The following is a 22,161-nucleotide window of genomic DNA, read 5'->3' as shown; positions in this document are numbered from 1 at the left end:
AACATAAGGAAGCAGACACAGATTTATTGCTTTTAATTATTTTTTTTTAAATCCCTCCCTCTCTCATCCCAGAGCTTCCCCCTTAGGTCATGTTTTCTAGACCTTGGGCAATGTTCATTGCTTTCCTTTTGGACTCTCTTCAGTCAAGTTGCATCTCACAGTCCTTCAGCTAAGCCCACCATACCACAATACAAACAGACCAATTTCTTTCTGAATCCATCTTTCAGTATTTATTTGCGACCAACCCAGTGTGCTGTTTTCCCTGTTGACCCACACCAAATGTTTAGAGTTTTTTTGGTTGGTTTATTTTGGGATTTTTTGAAGATCAGCTCCTTCTTTGAAAAACTAGCCTCTCATTCTCCACTGTGTATTCCCACAGCTGGCTATTCCCAAAACCCTCCTCTGCATTTCCTCTAAATTGCCTCCTGTTAGTTCCAGCTGTCTTACCCTTTGAGATCACTCTGAATTCCAATTCCACCTTGCAAAGCCTTGTCACCTTGTCCAGCCTGGACCACAAACAATTAGTCTTATCTATACCATTAATGAAAAAACATTGACCTGGGACAGAGATTACACACCTCAACTGACAAACTCTTGCTAGGCAAGAGCAAGCTATCAGTTAAGTTACACTTTCTAAGTGCTGCTTTTCACCAGGTTGGGTCCCTATGTTAAATAGTTTTATTTATAATCGAGGTCCCTGCCTTACCTGGAGGCTGCCAAAGGCCATACTAAAGCTAAGAGTTGTCCACAACTCCTCCCTGATTGACAAAAGCTCTTACACTCTCATAGAAGGAAATTATCATAAAAAAAAATGTGTCAAACTAAATTTACATCACCTATCACCTACCCTGAAACTGCAGATCAACTTGGAAAGTTCCTAGATTTATCTTTTCCCTTTTTTTTTTAAAAAAAAAAGGCTGGTATCTTTGCCTTCCCCAGTTTCCAATAACAGCACCCATCCTCCCCACAATCTCTAACAGAAATATTAGAGGTTTGGAGGTTGCTTGTCAGTCACCTAAGTGATCTAAGACAAATGACTGAGCATCCAGCTCATCTGAAAATAACTCATTACAAGTGTTCTTTGACTTGTCCTTTACCTATTTTCTTTCACTCCTAATTTCTTACCGTGCTGTCTCAGATGTTAATCATGATCAGAAAGTTTGCACAGTTAAACTTGTGAATGAAGATTTAAAGAATCACGGAATGGTTTGGGTTGGAACGGACCATAATGACCATTCAGTTCCAACCCCCCTGCCATGGGCAGGGACACCTTCCACTAGACCCGGTTGCTCAAAGCCCCATCCAGCCTGGCCTTGGACACTGCCAGGGAGGGGGCAGCCACCACTGCTCTGGGCAACCTGTGCCAGTGTCTCACCACCCTCATAGTAAATAATCTTCCTTATATCTAATCTAAACCTACCCTCTTTCAGTTTAAAACTGCTACCCCTCATCCTATCCCTACACTCCCTGATGAAGAATCCCTCCCCATCTTTCCTGTCGCCCCCTTTAAGTACTGGAAGGCCTCTGTAAGGTCTCCCCAGAGCCTTCTCTTCTCCAGACTGAACAACCCCAACTCTCTCAGCCTGTCCTCACAAGGGAGGTGCTCCAGTCCCCTGATCATCCCCATGTCCCTCCTCTGGACCTGCTCGAGCAGGTCTGTGTCCTTTTCATGTTGGGGCCCCCAGAGCTGGACACAGCACTGCAGGTGGGGTCTCACAAGAGTGGAGCAGAGGGGGAAAATCCCCTCCCTCAACCTGCTGGCCACACTTCTCTTGATGCAGCCCAGGACACAACTGGCTTTCTGGGCTGTGAGAGCACATTGCTGGGTCACAGTCAGTTTTCCATCCACTAATACCCCCAAGTCCTTCTCCAAAGGAAGGGCTGCTCTCAATCCACTCCTTGCCCAGCCTGTATTTGTGCTTGGGATTGCCCTGACCCATGTGCAGAACTTTGCACTTGGCCTTGTTGAACTTCATGAGGTTTGCAGGGTCCCACCTCTCCAGCCTGTCCAGGTCCCTCTGGATAGCACAACCCTGCCCTCCAGCCTGTCGACCGCACCACACAGCTCGGTGTCATCGGTGAACTCACCTGTGCTCAATCCTTCTGTCAGGAAGGTGGAAAAGAATTAAAAAACAGAGTCAAGCATTTCAATTCCCTGTCTGATCAGGATTTGTTTCTGGGATTTTCTTTAAATCTTTCCCTTATCTGAAAAGATTCCACATATATAGCTAATGCAGTACTTCACAGTCTTGTACCACATATCGCTGGGAACCCAAAGCTACCCTTCTCCACAGATTCTAGTCAGCACAGGGGCAGCCCATCTCTTCCAGTAACTCGAGGGAGTCTGCTACAGTCAAGAATAAGTAGCATACAGCTTTCCTCTTTGCGACATTTGCACCACTAGCTGAAGTCTGCCAGGCAGATCTCTATTCCCGACCATAGTGAACACTTCTGCCTCTAACAAATGTAGCCAATGGGAACAGGTTGCATGCTCCTCCCTTGAGATCTAGTACTTGGCAGATGGTGATATTTCCTTTCTAATTCACTCAAATTTCTTTCAGTGTTTTCAGGACCCCAACTGGATTAGCTCCCTTTCTTTCTGCAGTAAGAAAGGGCCTGTAGAGGAGTTGATTTTGCCTCTTTAGGATAATTTCTGTTTAAAATAGCAGTATCTGCAGACATCTTGTGGGAACCATGAATTCCTTTTGCTCCCAGATTTTCCACTCGGGCACCCAACTTCACATACAGGTTAGAAAAAGCTTCAAACCTTTTAGCATGCCCCAAACTGGAAAAATCTCACCAGCTGGCACCCATCACGCTGGAGTCACTTCAGAGATGACCATGCATTAGGAGGAGAGGTTAACCATTACCTTCACCAGAAAGATTCTTACAGACTTCAATAAAATTTATATTAGTGACGTTCCCCAGCATGTTTTCCACAAACGTCTCCTTCCCCAGGCCCCTGTACTTCCATGAGGTCCATAAAATCTCCTTCTCTCAAGTTTTTTTAAGGCTCCTGGCAGTTTTATTCTTCCCAATGAAGCCAAGATAAAAAGAAGATCAAACAGCAGAGCAGCTACTGCTCTCATGAATCTTCTCAAAACCAGTTTGTTTCAATGGCAAAAGCACTTTTACCACATGCTGAACATAGCACCATATATGTAACATTCTCCCTTTGTGCAAGAGAGAAGCAGATGTTCAAATGCTTTCTGTAGTATATTGTCTAGAAATGGTATGAGCCCATTTTTCTTTACAGCCCCATCAGGGTTCCTTAATAACACGGTGTCTTGAAACAGTATTGTTTTCTACACCCCCCCCATTGCTGTTATTTGGTTGCCTCGTTCCCACATGACTGCTTCTATCACACTCTCTTATTGCAATTGATTACCCCTTATATCTGCAGTCACTCCACCTTCACTGAGCAGCTTCTGAGCTGTAATTTCTCAAAGCCCGCTAGAACCTACCCAAACATCAGTTTTGCTTCAGTCATAGATCCCACTGATCAGCTGGCACTTAACTGGAGGGAGCATACAATACCACACCTATCTACTCCCTCCCCAGATACTCTGCGAGGGCAAAGATATTTGTTCCTCATTGTGGCTCATGCCTGCATCCTAGGATAGAAGCTTGCAGAGGGCTTATTGCTCCTTGTAAAGCAAGTAAGAAAAGCCTGTTGGTATTGAATTCACAGTTACAGATGCTACTAGATATCCAGAAATACATTTTTTTCTAAAGCTATTACAATATCTAAGCTTGGAAGTTTAAAAGAATGGCCACTTCAGTTAAAAGCACCATTTTTAATCAGATCAGTTGTACCAACAAAAGCTGTAATATAGGTTTTGCCAGCATAATCCTGTATGGGAAAAGGAAAACCAGCCCTATCGGTGCCTGAAACAGTCATATCACATGCATACACACGTACCATGGATCAGTAGAGCTGAATTCCACAGGGTGCCTTTTACCTACCTAATACAAAAGTACATCAGGAAGCCTATGTGAAGGACACCATCCCGGGTCGGGATAACTGTATTAGCAAAGCACTCCTGCAGTGGATGTACCTACAGATGTAAATCTGGATTTTGTGCAAATACAGCAAACTCAGGCAAAGTTAGACACAGACACATTTTCAGACAGAGTTTGCCAGTACAACAGGAACGCCACACACAGTGTGCAGGATCACATCTCTACCACCCCAACTCACACAGCTATGCCAACAGAAATCTAGCATTTTCAAAAGTGTTATCTGTAGTCTAGACAAATCCACAGGGTGTCTAGCAGTCTAGAATTAAGTTGATAACAGTGACTTTTTCTTAAGAGGGATTATAAATGCTGAATTATAGCAAGCCTGTGTCCCTTAATGTTACAAGTTCCTGTAGATAATTTATGCTCATCTTCCTAAGTGCAGCCACGCATTTTTATTTTCTCATGCATCACACTGATGCTGACAGTAAATCTCAATAATATCTAGTCCTCCCTCCATAATAGAAAAACTCATTAATATGCCCCAGCTGCTTTAGGACACTTTCATATGAATTTATGAATATTCAATTTCCATCTAGTGCTCAGCTTCTTTGTGTCTGGCCACTGCTCTCTTGAAGAGAGGCTGCCAAAGATCTCATAATATTTTCATTAGCTTTGAGCCCTCATATTACGAAATAAGCAGTATGGTTAATATCAATAAATCACAGTTCTGGGAACAGCCTCAACTTTCAAGAGCCAGTGGCAATTGGGAGGCACTCAGCATCTTGCCCGATGAACTTGCAAATACAAACTTTGTCTTGCAGCAAGTAAGGCCTTTCACACCACAGAAACTTGCTCAGATCAGCATTTGTCACCAGACTGGAAGCAGATTTCTTGCAAAGTGGAACACACCTTCCAGGAAAAAACTTGCAGGTGTGGGCGATTTTTCAGCTCTGATGAAAACTAGCCTGGCAGCAGGAGAACAAATGGCCAAGGACAACTGCAAAAGCAGATATCCTCAGCTGGTACAAACAGCCACACACTCCAAATGAAAGAAAGGAGAGCCCTCAGAGACACTTCAACATTACAGGGCCATCAACACGTTATTGCCTTTCTCAGAGTTGGAGAAACCAAGACAGGGCAAGTGCTCGAGCCCCACTGTAGTATGACAGGATCTGGGCAGCTAAGCATGCTCAGAAGAGCTCCACTACTCCTAGCACTCCTGTCCATCAGGTCAAAGAGCAAAGCAGCACAGGTCTTAGGATTTAACACTGTGCAAGTCCAGCATACACCAGGGACAGGCAACTGTGTTGGCAAGCTGGCAGCAGCTGCCCCGAGGGGTTGGACCATTTCCAGGGGCACTCTCCTTAACTCTGCAGAAGTCCTGCCACCACGTATCAAGTCACTCACAGAAATCCTAACAGCAACAGAACAAGGAGAGCAACCAGACATAAGTCCCCAGGCAAACACTAAGGCAGGTAAATAAAGGAAACAGCACCACTTAGGAGAGGATCCAAAGCCATGGGTACATCTCCAGCTGCGAGCACTATATTTGTTCCCTTCCAGGAAAGAGTACCACTCTCACGAGCCAGGAGTCCCATCATCCAGCCCAGGAGGATGCCAACCTTTCAAGTGGTGAGTGCTGAACACAACTCATTCTCATCCTCTGCTTTCTTGGAAAAAAGCAATGGGACAAATTTAAAAATGAGTGACCAGCCTGAAAAACTGGTTTAAGCTTCTGTAAACCCATCTATCATTCAAGGCACAAGATTTCTTCTAAATTAGTTCCACCAGTACAGTGAACATTACACAGAGAAAGGAAGTGGGAAAGATTGCTGTCAACAAGATAAAAATGTGAAGCGCAAAGCCGGGATGGGAACTGGAATTTACAGTGACAGACCATTAGATTAATGACAGACAGCTGGGGAGAGCTAGAGACAGGCCAGTCTACAGGAGTAATTATATTCCGCTTATCTAAATTTCACCCTAAAATAAAAGCATGTTGTCAACATCAGTTTCCACCATAACCTGCTAATTTACTGGGTCCTATTAAAGAGCTGTCCTAACTATGAAGCAGTTCTTACATGCAAGGGATCCCACCTCCCTGTTGCCAGGCTCCCTGTGCACGTTTGTATTTGTATTGCACAATTCATTGTCAACCAGCGCGATGTGCGTCCTCAGTGTGGAAGGAACAGCAAGATGAGCGACAATGGGAAAACCACAGCTCAACTCAAATGGTCCATTGTGATCCTCCAGGGGAAAGGTCTGCACCCAAGACATCGAAATTCCTGCAGCATTTTGCACAGTTGATCTCTTCCTACCATTAGCAAAGGGCATTACAGCACAATCAGAATATCAGGACTTACATAGTTTCCATAAAAACAGCCCAGCCCTCCCAACCCAACATCAATAAGCAAGAATTGAGAGTTTTCCCAGCCCTGTGCATTCAGCTTTGGCCTGCAGCTATGCAGCTCCCACACGGCTGCTGAGCAAGACCAGCCCTTCCACTCATCGGTTCTTGATGGGTCCATTTGCCATCTGGCAGCAAGCTGGGACCCTCCTTGCAAAGGCAGCCATGGCACAGAGGAGACAGCCCTCCCATGTCATGGTGCTACAGTGCTTAAATGCCCAAGGTAATCAGCTGGCATGGTGTAAGACAAGGGTTACAGTCCACTTCCAGAGACACTTACCCGCTTAGAGGTCTGGTTTTTCTAATCTCGAAGAACTGTGTTCCTGTGTGATTGTATCTGAAATTTGTCTGTTAAAGGAAAGTAACTGGAACAGTCAAACAATAAAATAACAAATGATCAAAAGGTGAATTTCAGTTATGATTTCCTGTTGAAACATTAAGCAGGAAAATCCATTGACTCTCAGAGGTTAAACCCTGGCATGTGAAATAAAGCAATTTTTTCACTTGTCTTTTTATATGACATATTAACGCATTAGGTGTAGAGTCAAGCAAAAAGGTTGTTAGTCTAAAATGACACTTAAATTTGGTATTTCAGGGTTATGAATTCTCTTTCCCTCTAAGTCACACTCACTATTGGGTTACAAGTTTGAAAAAAGTCTCCCATTTGGGCAAAAGAAAGCTTTTATAGTCTACCCAAACCTATCAACAACATTCATGGTTTGAAAGAACTTACTTCCCTTCTAAGTTTTTAACTCAGTTGGTCACATAGCTCACATATGACCCGTAACCAAAAATATGTCAGGTGCACCCATTTACACCTAGGAAATAAAAAACATTATCTAAAAGACACAATGCACTTGTAATGGAAATAACCAGCTAAGTGCAACTAAAGAACATTAGTTAACACCATGATCATAGGAGAAAAGTTCATCACAAAGGATGCCAGCAGTCACCCATCAACCAAATCTCAGCGCCACTTGCCGAGGAGTACAAGCTAACATGCAGCAGCAGTATCAAAAGCAGCCTCTTCCAGGCTCCTTGAGCATAGCTGTTCAAGCACTAATGCAGTAAATCAGATCAGGAAACCAACCTGTCCAGTAAAAACAAAATCTCAACAAATCAAAAATTTAAAAAAAAAAAAAAAAAAAAAAAAATCACACCATTTACTTTTGCTTACTTTTGTTCCCCAGCCTAGTTCCCAACACAGCCACGAGAGCATTCACGCCAGCAAAACTGTGGTGCTGATACCTGGGCAGAAACAGGTGACCCTACGGAGGCAAAGGGTACCTTGTGAGGCATAAATAGCACAGCTGCTGGCTGTATAACCATGGTCTAAATAAAAACTCCAGCACACACCAGGATGCTCTGAACTGACTTCAATTAGAGTTCAGAGTTCTCCAGAAATGAGGCTTTGCTTCCCTTCTGCCTTCAAAATCTAATTCATGAGGCCCTTTCAGAGTGCTCTGAACAAAGTATACAGGCTCTTTTAGCAGACCCTATTCCCAAGCCCACTTTGAAGCTTTTCTGAACTCACATCCAAACCCCATGCCTAAGGCCCACTCCTGCTATGCAGCAGAGCGCAGGATTTCAAAACCACTGGGGGCGGGGGGAAGGGAAATACAATTTTTGGAGTTCCATGCAACATGGTCTCCTCTCCAGCACAACCACCCTGAGCAGTGAGCCTCTCGTCCTGCCCAAGCAGCCAACATGCAGACGAGAAATGCGCCATTCCCCTGCAGAGCAGGCTGGCCCCAGCGTCCCTCCCCGCGGCAGCTGCCGCGGCTCCAACCCCTGCTGCCGCCTGATCCCAACCACTACTCCCCAGCAGGCTAACTGTGCATGCTATTTTTGGATGCTCTTCCAGCTGCCACCCATATCCGTTCTTAATCCTTAACAGGACTTTACATTCATTCCTCATCCCCACTGCTTCCCCCCCACACGTACACACACAAAAAGGGAGAGCTTAGAAAAAACAGAGAGAAGAGCAGCATCTGGGACAGCAACCGTCTCCTCTGACATCATCTGTCAGCAATGGAAACAGTCAGGTATTAGGCACGAGGCAGCGACAGGGAAGCTGGGTAGATGTGTACACCTCTGATGAAGCCCCCAAGCAAGGCAGGACATCTGGAAGGGGGCATTCCTTTGGTCAGTTCCTGTGTCACAGGCAAGCCTGCCCACCTCGGGGTCAAGACAGCTGCTTGCCCCCCACCCCAATGACAAGCACTCCCTGCAAGCTGAGCACGCAGGCAGTCAATAGGGAGCCTGCAAGGGCTGCCAGGGCAGAGGAAGAAAAGGTTTGCCACAACATCAGCTCTCCCTTAGGACCTTTATGATGAGGCGCCATATCATTTCCCCAGGCATCACAATCCAATCATAATATCCTCATAAACCAACTTCAAAATAAACATTTCTCCTCCCACCAGTGTCACTTCAGTTTAATTCTTCAGCATCATTTAAAGGTAATTACATCCCCCAGAGGACTGCTGTGACAAGTTCAGTGCTGCAGGTGCTATCACAAATCGTTAGAGGCGTCCTTTTGCCCCCAAATGATCCCAAGCCCTCGTGACCAGCTAGTGCTTCAGTAAAGCCCCTGTTAATTCATGCTGGGCACAAGCCAGCCTTCTCTCTGGAGACCACATGCTGGAGAAGGATACTGCAGCATCTTCATGTAGGTCTGTATTGACTGGAGCCATTCTGGGATCGACATGGAGAGCTTGTAGTTTGGCACTGGCGGCACTGAGGGCTGGACACAAAAAAAGATAAAGAGGTTAGACAGTTACTGGTCCCTGCAGAGCGGATAAGCAATTGACTTGGTCAGCAGTATGCGCTTAGTGCCACACAACACAGCAGCACAGATGGCTTAAACCCCACGTGAACTCAAGCATCAGACAAAGTCATCCCACTGACAACAGGGGCTGCCCATGCACCAGAGCCAGCCCCATCCCTGCTGGCTTAGAGAGCCCAGGGCAGGCCCCACCATGACAAGCTGCTCGTCACAGCCACCGAGGTCCCTCAAACACCACCCTACATGGGCAGGTAGTCCAGCACAGAAGGCCAATGCTTCCCATTTTTCCCCTCCAGCACAAGGCAGTTTGGATGAGCAGAGTCTCAGTCCTGGCTCTGCTGTCTTCCCTCCCCTGAGACGTCATTTCAAGTCTAATTTTTGGTTTCCTCTACCATGAGATAAAGATAAAAGGAGACAAGGATCCCAGGCTGCATGATTTCCCATCTGCTGCGCGTTAGTGGCACACTTGCTGGGCAGGAAGTGAGTGGTACCTAGAAGACCACCTGGGACCCAGATATTTAATGATACTAAGACACTTAAAAGATATAAACTGGCAACATAATGGGATTTTTCCAAAATCCCATAAGACATCTGCTTGTGCCTAAGCATTTTAAGAAGCCAGGCCCTCAATCCACATTTAATCCACACAGCTACGTGGCTCCTGAACCTGTAACCATGCAGGGAAGGGGCACAGCATTGTCCCAAGTCCTCTTACTTTAGGGGCAAGACTGCAAAATATGGAGTCAGTAGATGTTAAAGTGGGCAGCGTGGCTAAAAAGAAGTGAGTACAATTCTCACAAACTAGCACGGGAAAGAGTTTGTTTAAATATTAATGCAGACCCAAATTCAGGAACCAGCAACTTGGGCAGCCAAGACCTAAGGCACAAAGGAAAGTGTGCAGCTTCTGCGGGTCCATGACATTGTTACAATAGTTTAAAGATCATAAAGTGAGATATCACAGCTCTAAATACAGTCAGCAACTACAGCTAAGAAAAGCAAGTTCAGATGGTATGGGGCCATTTCTGCACATGCACCTTCCTCTCTGGTTCCCACCTCCACTGAGATGGAAGGACTGTGTTTACTTTCAGAGGGTAAGCACCGATAATCCCAAGACAACCGAAACCCAGCATTTACTACATGTAGTTAGTTACTACAGTCAAATAGTAAATATCACTCAGAGAAAGGAAAAAACCCAAAATAGAGACTCCTACATTACTGGCACACAGAAACGTATTTTAAGTGGCAAGCAGACAGATGGCCATGCCTCCAACTCGCTGCTGCCATCCCCAGCGCCACATGGGAGACAACCAGCATGCGTGCGTGAGCACATGGGTTTTCTCTCTTAAGTGGGAGGTAAGAGCAAGACTCATTAGCACTTCTTAATTGCAATTTCCACACCTAAGCTCTTCATTAGAGGCAATTTTTCAGTTTCACAAGTTTCTTCTGCCTCCAGCTCCTTTGGTCTGGACAAACTATTCACCTGTCCCTCCTGTCATTAAGGGAGACCTGGACTCAACACACCACATGGGACTTGAGTTTCAGGAGCAGCAAGCACCTGAAAGAGGGAATTAAGGCAGGCCTGTCAAATCCTTCCAGGGTGGTCATTCCTGCTCCGATACAAACACTCCTTTTCTTCAAAAGATAAAGAAACTCTAGGTGCACACATTGCACTTTCATTGCCTTGGCATGTCGTGTTGTGTGAGTCCCTGTGAGTGAGAGGCCTGGGTGCCACAGAGCAGCCGGGGGATAGCACCCCCTTCCCAGTCGTCAATAAAATGGAAGCCTCTACCTTTGCACAGCTGTGGGACAGGACAGCATCCCATAGGGACCACACCAGTGAGGAGGAATGCAGCCCTTGCTGTAACCCACAGCAGCCACCCTCGCCATGGGGGTCAGGTTTGGACCTCCAGGCGAGGTGCTTCCCCATCTCCAAAGTGGAGGATGATCGTGTCAGCCAAAGAGGCACACTCAGGTAAAGAGAACCAGGGCTTCCCCAATGGCTGACGCATATCCCATCACCTGTCTGTTTAAGTTACCTCAGCAGGCCTGCCAAGTCAGGAGGCCCGGGCAACAAGGGAGAAGCAGCCATCCATCTTCCCCCACACCAGACAGCACACTGCTCTCCTTTCCAGTGCTGGATGGGCAGCACACGGCACCATGCTGCCGGTCAGGCCAGAGAGCCACCCGCCACTTCCCACTCCCTCCAAACAAAACCCATGTTTTCCTCCCAGATTCCTGCCACAGCCACAGGAGCACCAACCCTGGACACCCAGCCAGCACAGAGCAGACAACAGGGCTGCATGATACCACAAGCGAAGGAAAGCGCAATGCTGTTGTTGAGGCTGCACCCCTCCAGCTACTGGTGCACATCCCACTGCAGCAGGCAGGAGCCAGCGAGGGTTTGTAGTAGGAGGTCAGAGCAGTCAAGAGAAAATGCAGACACAGCACTACAGACCGTGAATTTATAAAAGGACTGAAATTCAGAGTCCAGTCAGATGAAAGGCCTTGACCTTGTATCAGTATTTCCAAGCAGTGGCAGCTCCACAGACAGCAGAACTGCTGCAGGGTAAGACCTTGTGGCAGAGCTGGAGACCATCATCCTGTCACTGGAAACGTTGTAGTCACAGTTCACCACACGCATCCTGTGTGAAACTCATCTCGCCAGACTCCACTGTGTCTCATTTAATGACCAGAAAGTAATTTTCTTCTAGCTCACCCTGCAAGTATGCAGTTACTTAGCACAGATGAAGCTGGCAGGCTACAGACCTCAAAGGTGGTGAGAGGTTTAATTCATTAAGATCTACAAGTATCTCCAAGATCACAGGCCACATAAAGGACTGCACAGCCCTTCCAACTGGGAGCCCACACCCTTCTCATAGTTCAAGACAAAAGTAAGAGGTGGAGGTTGCAACCAAGGGACCCCTCAGGTTCTGAAACTGCCCTCATCAGAGACAAGCTGGCTTTTTGTGAGGACTCTTCCTCCCAGGAGAGATGCAGCCCTGCACCCCTGCAGTTTGCATTTGTTCCAGTAAGGACAACCTTACCAATACAGTAAGAAGCTACTTACCGCCCTGTGTGTATGATCGCTGAGACTAATACCAAGATGATTAGAGCAATCAAGCAGAGCTTCTTGGGGAGGGGATGAAAACTCTCTCCCATCACTAGGGATTAAGAACAGATCAGATGCAAAAATGGAGCAGTTGCACACAGCACTTGCTCAGCCTCCACCGTCTACCATTGCAAGCGGATTATAAAACATCATCTCACAGCCAAAAGTTTCTCTCATCACTCCTGATCAGTACTACCTAGTCTTCTGCAGAGTGCCACATACACAGCAGCACAAGCCAATTAAAAAAGCTGTACCATCATTTAAGGAACAACTCTCCCCTGGTACTTCTTCTCCCACCCAGAAATCACCATCACAACTTTGTAGGAAAGCAATCTGTTCCTAACCTTCATTTGCTCACCTGAGCTGCATTGGCCTTAATAAGGATCAGGTAGTCCTCAAACTACCCTCTGAGCCTGAGCTCCCCGGCTTAGCCAGCAAGAGCTAGTCAGTCACAGGGGACATGGAGCCCTTCCGCCCTTGAAGTTCTTAATCACTGCAACAGGGAGTTTGCTGCCAGACAGTGCTGGAGGAATGCAGTACAACTCTTCCAGCATCCTCCACTGATCAGCCACTAATAACTAAATCAAATGATTTAGCCAAGCAGATTTCAAAACATTTTTCCTCCTAAACAGCTTCAGCACATGCCACAGCAAGTCAGCCCTGTGCTTTGGCACTGAGGAAGAAGCCACGGGTGATGCTCTCTGGGGCACTCTGACAGGCAGCATGCCGGCACACTGGAGCCATTGGCATGTCTTGCAACAGATGCTTTGTCAGTCACTATGGGTATCACGAGTAAAAGTTACGTGCTTTGGAGCTGGGAAGTAAGGGAAGAAAAACAAGTCCAGCATATACTTTGGCATCTCTTAACACCGAACAGATCTGCAGACTATTTAGACTAGTGTGAGCTGGTCATGCTGCTGGAAGGATAAGTTCTGCCCTCTCCCCGCCCTTGCCCCTACATTTCTCTCTCACGCACTTGTGCAAGTATGAGATGAACCACACCAAGGCACTGCAAACAAACCCAGCATAATCAGATTATTCTTTAGCTGGATCTACTCCCCCATCCTAACAAAAGCTGGTGCCAGCACGAGGGAAGCAGGGGAACAGAGAGAAAGAAGTTGCCCCTTCCGCACTTAGCTGAACTGAACACTGCAGAAGAGAGATGAAAGGCCTTTTCAGACTGCATCTTATTTGACAAGCGCCTTTGCAAGACAGACCTACTCCATATACTTTCAACTCCTCCGTGTACAGAATATTTCCTTTCTACCCCAACGTCAAGCAAAGCATACATATCACTGACAACCTGGACCACAGCAACGCCAACGCCAGCCCAACCACCTCACCCCAGCATGCAGAGGGGTAGGAATCAACGCCGACTTCAGCGGTCAGCTGAGATTAATGCCGCTTGGTGGGAGGAACGAATCAAGCTCAAAGTCTGCCAAAGCCGACAGTGTTAAAGACATTGTGATCAGTAATGCAGCACAGCGGTGAGAAGCCTTGGAACATCAGCAGACAACAACAATTTATTTGCTGGCTGGAGGAAAAAGACTTGGGTCAGGCAGAGCTGTTTGGAGCTTGTAATGAGGAACGTAGGAAACAAAAGCGTTTGGAATCTTTCCACGTACTGGAAATGAAACATCTGAGTTTTAAATCCCTTATTGCATTTCAGGAGCAAGGCTGCGTTTTAGGAAATGCCTGTGTTCCAAAGAGCTGAGCAAAATGTGCTTTAGATTGCACAAAGAGCTTCATTCAGTCCCTGAAGACTTCTTTTAATTCTTGTTTCCCGCTTTTTCCTCCCCAAGACAAAACAATAATTTTCTTTCGACTTGTTTCCCAAGACACCAACTCTACAGCTCCCAACTATCCCGCGGCACACTCCCCCGTACCCCGTTTTGAGTATTTTCAGACAGCAGACGCCCCAGCTGTCGCGGGGGCCAAGAGCATACTCAGGTCGAGGCGTGACGCCCTGCCTGACGCCCTGCCTCCCGCCCGGCCCCGCTGTCCGCTCCCGTCCTCTCGACGCCCGCCGCACCCGGCAGCCGCGGGATGCCCGGGCCGGGGCTCTGCGGCACCCCCGCTTTTTTCACGAGGGGGACACAGGGGCCGCGCCTTACCCGAGCCAGGCGGGCGGCGCTCCGGATGGCCGCCGCCACGGCGCCGCCGTCGGGGTGCACCCGCTCCACGTGCCCCCACATCCGCTCCCAGGTCTGCCCGTCCATGGGGAAGCCGCTCTTGTTCACCAGGAAGAGGGACCCGCCGTCCCGCTGCTCCTCCTCCTCCGAGCCGCCGCCGCTCCCGCTCCCGCAGCCGCCCGCCGCCCGCGGCTGGGCGCTCCGCGACCGGCCCCCCGCCTTGCCGCCCGCCGCCCGGCGGGTGCTCCCGGGGCCGCCGCCCGCCGCCGCGCCCGTCATGGCCCCGCGGCCATGCCCGAGCCCGGGCGCGCCGCGGGGACCGCTGTCGGGAGGTGCCCCGCGGCCTCGCCGCCGCCCGGGCCCTCTCTCTATATATGTTTTATATAGATGTGTGTGTGTGTGTATTACGTGCGTGCGGAGGGGGCTGGGCGCGGGAACGGCCCCCTCCCTAGCGGCAGGGGCCCGCCCGCCCCACGGCACGGCAGCTCGCTCGTCCCGGGCGCCCCGGCCGGGCCCCGCTCGCCACGGCCCCGGCGCTGGGGGCGCGCCCCGCGCCGCGCTCCATGCCGCCGCGTTACCACGCTACCGGCCGGCCGCCCGCCCTCGCCGCGCTCCTATTGGCGGCCGCAACAAAGAGGGGCGGGGCTCGGGGGGCGGGACGAGTCGTGACTGGCGGAGACGCTGACGGGGGGCGCCCCCTGCCGGGCGGCCGCGTCACCGGAGCCAGGCGGCGCAGGCGGAGCCCCTCCGCCCGCAGCCGCCCGTAGTGGGGCCGCGGCTCCCGCCCCGCCCCGCCCCGCCCGGCCCCCGCTGCGTGAGGGGCGCCTGAAAATCGAGCTCTTAATCGAAGAGAGCCCGCTCTTCCTAGCTGGAAAATTCATTGTCAACCATTGAGTGTTACGGTGATGGCGGCGAGATCCCAGCTTGAAGGCGATGGCTGCTGAGAAAAGCCACAGGACTCTTCTGTCCGGTGGGCAAAGGAGGGCCCCAAGCCAGGGGCAGCACCAGTGCCAGCCCAGGGATGAGTGGCTGCGGGCCGCCTTTGCCACGGATGGCTCACAGAGCGGTGCTTGTGCTCCAGGAGAGTATTTCCTGCTCTAGTAGTAGGAGCACTGGGTGCCCGACCCCTGAGTAGGAGGGAGGGTGGTCAGTGTGACATCCCTCTGAGTCTCTCGCGGCCACGCAGACTGCGGGAGGGCCGAGCGAGCGGCCCACGCTCAGCGCACAGCCCGTTACCCAGGGGTACACACAGCAGGGATGTCCTGCCTCTATCCCCGGCAGCAGTCAGACCTACCTGCCCCACATGTCTGTACACACCGCTAACACCTCAGAAACAACAGCCTCTGCTCCTCCTCTGCCCGTGCCTGCTGCGATGGAGCCGTAAGTGAGGGCGACGGGGAACCTGTCTCTCCCCTAGGGCTTTGTCCACTCACGTCAGTGCCCTTGTAGCACCCCCCGGGCAGATGACTCCATGGCTGCTGCTGCCATCTCCACCACTCAGCTCAGTTCCCTGATACTTATTTCCATGCTCAGAGGGGTTTTTTTAGCTCTTGATATCAAGCTCTACAGTGTCAGCCTAATACAACTTCTAGAGCTAGAGGTGACCCCCCCATCAGAAATAGCCTGAAAAATGTTCCCATCCCCTCTGCCTATGCACACAGGTTACCACCGCCACTCTGATCTCCCCTGCTCCCAGCCAGGCTGGGCGCGTTACCTGTACATCTCCTCGGCAGCTGCAAGTACTGATTCTCATCTCTCATCATAAATAAAACTCTCCAGTGCCCTAATCAGCTTCCTGAAGGCTCTTGGGAACCACGGGTTTATGTTGAGTTTCTAATTGCTCTCTGCAGAAGTTGACGTCTCTGTGAGTCCTACCAGTAATATTCTCTGCCACATCCTGGCCGCATGGTATGGCTGAACCTCATCAGGAGGTTTAACATAAGGAAGGCTGGAGAAAGGCTGTTCCATCAGCTAAAGCAAACCAAGGACTTTGGCTTACACAGTTTGCCCAGTGTCAGCTTTCAGCCCAGGAGACTTTGGTCTAGGGAGCCCCCGAAGCTGAACATGGGGGTTCAGTGTGTAAATGGTGACACAATCTGGGGGAGAGGAGAAAAGGTCAGCGTGGGTTTACAGCTGCTGTGAAGTCCTCACCCGCTGCGACTAGAGGGTCCTCATGCTGGCCAGAGGGGAACTGCACCCCTCCACACGGGGTTTTGAAGCAGGATCCCAGGGGAAGCACAGTCCCTCTCTCCTTCTGGAGCGCAGATGAGGCTGCACATCGGCAAGATGTGAGAGCACTGAGATGAGCTCCAGATGGGAGCTGATGAAGCACAGAGACCCAGAGAGGCTGCAGATGGCTGCAGCCACAGAGGACATGGCTCTCAAGGAACAGAGGGAGGCTCAGGCAAGGCAGCATGAGGAAAGGGAGACTGGGAAAGTCTGTTGGCACACACAAACCCAACACACAAATTCTGCAAGTTCACTGGAGCAGAGCCAGGGGAAAGCTTGAAAAATATTCAGATGTGGATCTTAGGACTAATGGGACTGTGCAGGTGGTGGCAGCCATGTGTGAGCAGCCCAGGGGCATGCTGCATGTGACAGAGCCCGGAGCACTGGGACTGCGCAGCAGAAAGTCATCATCAAGGATGCTGATACATAAGCTGGCAGTCATGTATGTCCCAGAGCCTTGTTCACTGTTAGAACAGGCAACCATGGTGAGGCTGCCACAGCCTCGCCCAGTGCTGCTCCACTGCCCAGAGCAGGCAAGAACCCTCAGATTATGCTTTCCTACACCCACCCACTTCTTAGCCACCCTGGAGGGGTGAAGACCATCGTGATGCTACGCACTTTGCACTTCAAAGCCTTCTGCAACCACCATGCCAGGGTATGCTCTGTGCCAGAAGGAAGGACTCTCCCTGGCCAGACATGTCAGAGGCATGGAAAGGTTGGGACACCACAGCCCTATCTGCAGCAGCCCTTTGCAGCACCCACATCCCTTCTGATCAGAGCCAAAAGAAAAAAAAAGTCTCACCAGCTCCTTGATGTTCAGGCTGAAGAAGGACAAGTTGAACTCCCAGAGGCCAGCAAGTGCATCCAAGGCCAGGCTGTGGGCTGTAGAGGCAGGGCAGAAGTTGGTTGAGATCCTGAAGCTAGTGGCAACTTTGAAACAACAGCCTAAGGGTATAAAAGCAGAGCCCTCAAGTCCCTACAGCTAAGAGGAAGCCTTAATTACACTCTTCCTAGCTATAAATTAAGAGTAAAAATAGAAGAATGCTCCCTTGGTTTAGCCCAAGCCTCACTGGTATTAGTTATGAACAGACATTCAAGATGAGTAAGAGCAGGCTGAGATACATGGTGTGCCCGCCTACATACCCCCAGCATCCGATGGCTTTCACCTTGTGGGACCATCTCATTTTGATATTGTAACTCTCAGCAGAGCCACCTTGTTCCCTACTCTGCAGCCCTTCTCTTGACACCCAGGTTGCTGCCCAGCCTCTGCTCCAGAGTGACAGAGCCTTTTGATTTTTAAGTCCAGTCACTTTATATGGAGGTATCTTTCTAAAGATAGTTCTGAGTAACACCTCGAACCTACAGTCCTGTTCCTAGCGTGGAACTTGTTGCCACCACACCTGCTTTCTGGGTCAAAGAAACTAATTTGATCATAAAATCATGTAAGAGGGTTTTAACCTTCGTTATTTCCAATTGCAGACTAATTTAAATGCAGCATTCAAAAGGCCCCGCAGTGCAATTACACAACCAACTGCAGGAAAATTAATAGCTCTTAATTGTACCATGGCAGCAAGGTTATATCAGCATTGGCACTTTTTCCAAGAAGATTTCTTCTCCAAAAGTGTCATCTCTGCACCCCCTGCCATGGAGTCCCACTAGCCCGTTCCCCAGCAAGCATCTTCTTGCACACAGTGATAAATTCAGCCCTGACAGGAAGCTCTGTGATATTCCACATGCACAGAAGCTGTTAATTTATATATTTATTTGGGCTTATTTGGGATAACTTTTCCTCTAATACTCATTGTTTCCAAGCAGCCCGTCTTGCTGGCTCGGTGCAAATGCTAAGAGTGAGCAGGAGGCGGCTTCCCCGGCCAGCAGGGCCCAGCCTGACCCAGCCTCAGCAGCGGGAGCTTCCTCTGGGCTGGAGAAGGACCTGCTGGCTTTGCTGGGGAATGGACCACTGGTGTGATGAATGCCTGTGAGGTCTCAGGCACTGCTCATGCTCCCACTCCTCTGCTTTGAAATTCAGTGGTCTTCTGTTCTACAGGTCCTCCGCTAGCATGGCCCCAGCCTTTTGTAAGATCTTAGTAGGGCCTTGCCCCAACTCAGCTATCAGCAGACTCATGTTGAAATACATCTCTCAGTGCTGCTAGGGGACACAAGTGAAGCACCAAAACCAGAGGTGGAGCAAGACCGACAGCAGCACTGCAGCAGAAGATGGGCTGGTTGGCAGATCACCCCTGCCCTGCCCAGCCATCCCTGCCTCTGCAGCCAGGCCTGCCGACCTCTCCAGCCCAGGCCATGTGCTGGTTCCCCTGGTCCCAGCCCACACCAGCACCCTTCGCCGTGCCACAGCCATGCCACAGAGTTGCTCTTGGTGCATTTGCTTTGGTGCCTCTGCAGGCAGGCAGCGGGGAGCTGGCTCAGCAACCCACCTGGCAGGGGAAGGAGGCACTGCTCACCTTGTTCCAGCCCCCCTAGGAACAGCTGAGGTTTGCTTTTCTGAAAAAAAGGGTGCTTAAATCTGCCATCCAAGGGGATCTGGGAAGCAATAGCCAAGGAATGGCCTTGCAGCACCTGAGCAGAAGCTTGACAGTTTATCTTTTCCCCTTTCCTTCCATCAGATGAAAATCTGTGGCAGCATGATAGATCTGGACCTGTGCTGCTATCCAGGTCAACAAAGGGGGACACTAAACATTCTGCACTCACTGAAGGTCCCTGTACCATCACTGAGCATGCGAGAGGCAGGTTGGTTACTGGTAGAGCAGGAAATATGCCCAGTACCTTTGGCTGGCAGCAATTAGTGCAAAAACCTGAAGCCTGGGTACCTTACAAGCATCCCCAGCTTGGGCACACTGTTCTGCTAAAGCCAGGCCAAGTGATCTTAATGGCCTTTTCTGAATTTAGGAACCACTGTATGTCAAGAAAAGCAGCTGCAGTCTGAAATGGTTAATCCTACAAAGGTGCTTCAAGTTTGCAGAAGAGAAGCAGGGAAACACAGGTCAAGAAAGGTTACCTGTAAGTGCAATGTAAGTGAATTATGTTATTGCTATGCCAGAATAGCCAATTTCCTGAAGAGACCATAATGACCTCATTTGATCCTTGAAAAGGAAAATAAAACTTGTTTGTTTGGGGATTTTTCCTAAACTGGAAGTTATGCTGGGATGGGATTTGTTTGGTAATGAAATGCAAGGTTAAACTGTGGTAAGAATGTAACCATAGTAATATGGGAAGGGCTATTGATGCAAGTTTGCAGGAGTGATTTGCGTAACCACTTAGAACAACAACTTTATGTATTCATCAGTGTGATCATTGGGAAAATAAATATGTAAAGCAGACTTTAAAAAAAAAAAAAAAAAGCAAGCTATAAAAGGAATGCTTGAGGTTGTGCTTCCTTGGAGCTTTCCCCAAGGTAGCCCTTTCTGGAAACTCTAAAAACACTATTTATTTTGCAGTGGTCTAGCAGAAAAAACAGCCACCAGCTGTTTTGGCTTTAGCAACGAAGAACATTAGCAATATATTTAAATTTCTGCCTGAGCAAGTCCGGGACCTTCTGTATTAATTCTTTCTGCTGCAAATCATTATAGTGTTTATTTTAGACGGCTTTGGTTAACTGGGCTCCAGTTGATCTCAGCTGTATCCAACAGGCAAGATTTCCAGCATTAAAAATGGAAGTGGCAGGAAAATCCTATAAATCAGGCCTCCCCCAAAACTAGTTTGCAAGTTTTTTCTTTCCGCCCCCACTGCAGGTCAGCATGTCCCACCTGCCTGAGCCTTTGCTGACAGTGAAATAGCCCTTCCCCTTCTGTACTTATAGTCACTTCACTCTGACCTATAACTGATAGTGTCAGATACAGATGAAACTTGTTTCTCAATGGTACAACATCAGAGTCCCTATGAGTCTGCCTTACTATTTCTCTTTTGTTCCAAAGTTGCAATCTCAAATATTGCTGTGGCTTGGGAAAATATTTACACCAATATAGATTGCTGCAAAGGTCTGTCTTGCCAGCATATCACATGATTTGGTCTCTGCAGCAAGCTCTGCTTTATAAACAAGGAAACACTAATGTAACCTTCCATAAATCTCAGCAATCTATCTTTGGACTAATTACTTCTTCTTTAACCTTTAGTCAGAGGGTAAATTACCCAGCACTATCACCTTTTTTTGGGGGAACTTCATAATAAAAGTACAGGTAGTAAAGAAACCCAGTGGCTAAAAATATCTGCTGGAAGCAAGATCTCTTTTCAGCAATCATCAGCACCTGCAACCCTTGTCAGAGGGCAGCTACTAAAGGTGAGAGTCAGGACTAAGGTCCTCTGCCAAGTGAGCACCTAAGTCATCTCTGCCTGCACAGAGAGGAGTGTACTGCAGTAAAACCCCTGCCTGCTGAAGATTAGAAGCACAATTGTTGGTGCTGTTTAGGACTTGATTAAGCAATGTAGCTCTATTATTGGATACCCTGTGCCCTCTAGAAATAGTTAGGAAACGCTTTGAACAAATGTTGTCCTTACATATTAACATTCCTCAAATGTGGTGTCTTTCCAGGCAGTACTTGAAAGTGGACAGAAAAAGTTACTAAGTTTAGCAATAGAACATGTCACAGGCCCAGAAACCACAAGCCCTTGAATTTAGGTGCTTTGTGAAACCTGCAAAGAGAAAAATGCATGATATACTCAATGTCATGGTACAAGATGATTTAATTGGTGTTTTTCATCTGAAGTATCCCTTCAAGCATTCCTGGAAGGCAGTGCTCTGCAGATTAAGATTCTCCCTCCCTAGAGAATGATTGAACAGTAGTCAAAATACTGCAGAAGCACCTGAAGGTCTGAGTAAAGTTCAAATATTCTGGTCACTTTAAAAATTTGAAGCTCTTAAAGGAATTATAGTCATCTTCATTATTTGCCATCACATGAATGAAATTCATTTTTCAGAGGTAACTAGCAAACTCAAGAAGCCTACAGAGCATTTTCCAACTTTGTGGTGGTTTGACCTTGGCTAAATGCCAGGTACCCACCAAGTCACTCTATCACTTCCCCCACCTTCCCCTTTTTTTCTCAACAGGGCAAAGATGGGAAAGAAAATAAGATGGGGAAAAAAACCCAACCCTTGTGGGTAAAACAAAAGCAGTTTTAATATAAGCAAAGAGAAGCAAAGGTCTGTGCATGGAAGCAGAAAAAAAGAGAAAACAGATTTGTTCTCTACTTCCCATGAACAGGCGCTGTCGGGCCTTCTCAGGAGCAGGGCTCCAATACATGTGGTGGTTGCCTTGGAGGACCAGGGGTGACCCCACCCCCTTCCTCCTTTTTCCCAGCTTTATACTTGAGCAGACGTCATACGGTATGGAATATCCCTTTGGTCAGTTCGGGTCAGCTGTCCTGGTTGTGTCCCCTCCCAAGATCTTGCCCCCCTGTCCCACTGCAGGGGGGAAGATGTTGGAAGGAGCCTTGGTGCTGGGTAAGCACTGCTCAGCAGTAGCCACAACACCAGGGTGCTATCAACACCCTGCCAGCTCCCAGCATAAACCACAGCACCATG

At 48.7% G+C, this 22,161-nt stretch overlaps 1 protein-coding gene across 3 annotated transcripts in view; it reads right to left on the bottom strand.

Moving 5' to 3' along the window:
- The window catches only part of VASH2 (vasohibin 2), a 36,747-nt gene extending 21,775 nt beyond the window's left edge, over window positions 1-14,972 (bottom strand). The window contains exons 1-3 of one of the 3 annotated variants that reach the window (XM_074897190.1): window positions 14,379-14,967; window positions 9,025-9,113; window positions 6,651-6,707 (exon numbers count right to left, since the gene is read on the bottom strand). In XM_074897190.1, coding sequence (XP_074753291.1) covers window positions 6,651-6,707; window positions 9,025-9,113; window positions 14,379-14,675 — 443 coding nt within the window. In that variant the 5' untranslated portion in view covers window positions 14,676-14,967. Of the gene's footprint in view, window positions 1-6,650; window positions 6,708-9,024; window positions 9,114-9,547; window positions 9,630-14,378 lie in introns of those variants that run through there. The other 2 variants (XM_074897189.1, XM_074897188.1) reach the window with 2 other exon arrangements.
- Between the last annotated feature and the right edge of the window lie 7,189 nt (window positions 14,973-22,161).

Source organism: Athene noctua, chromosome 1 (assembly GCF_965140245.1).
Source record: "Athene noctua chromosome 1, bAthNoc1.hap1.1, whole genome shotgun sequence".
Classification (NCBI taxonomy): Eukaryota; Metazoa; Chordata; class Aves; order Strigiformes; family Strigidae; genus Athene; species Athene noctua.
This window is presented reverse-complemented; position numbering and strand designations above follow the sequence as displayed.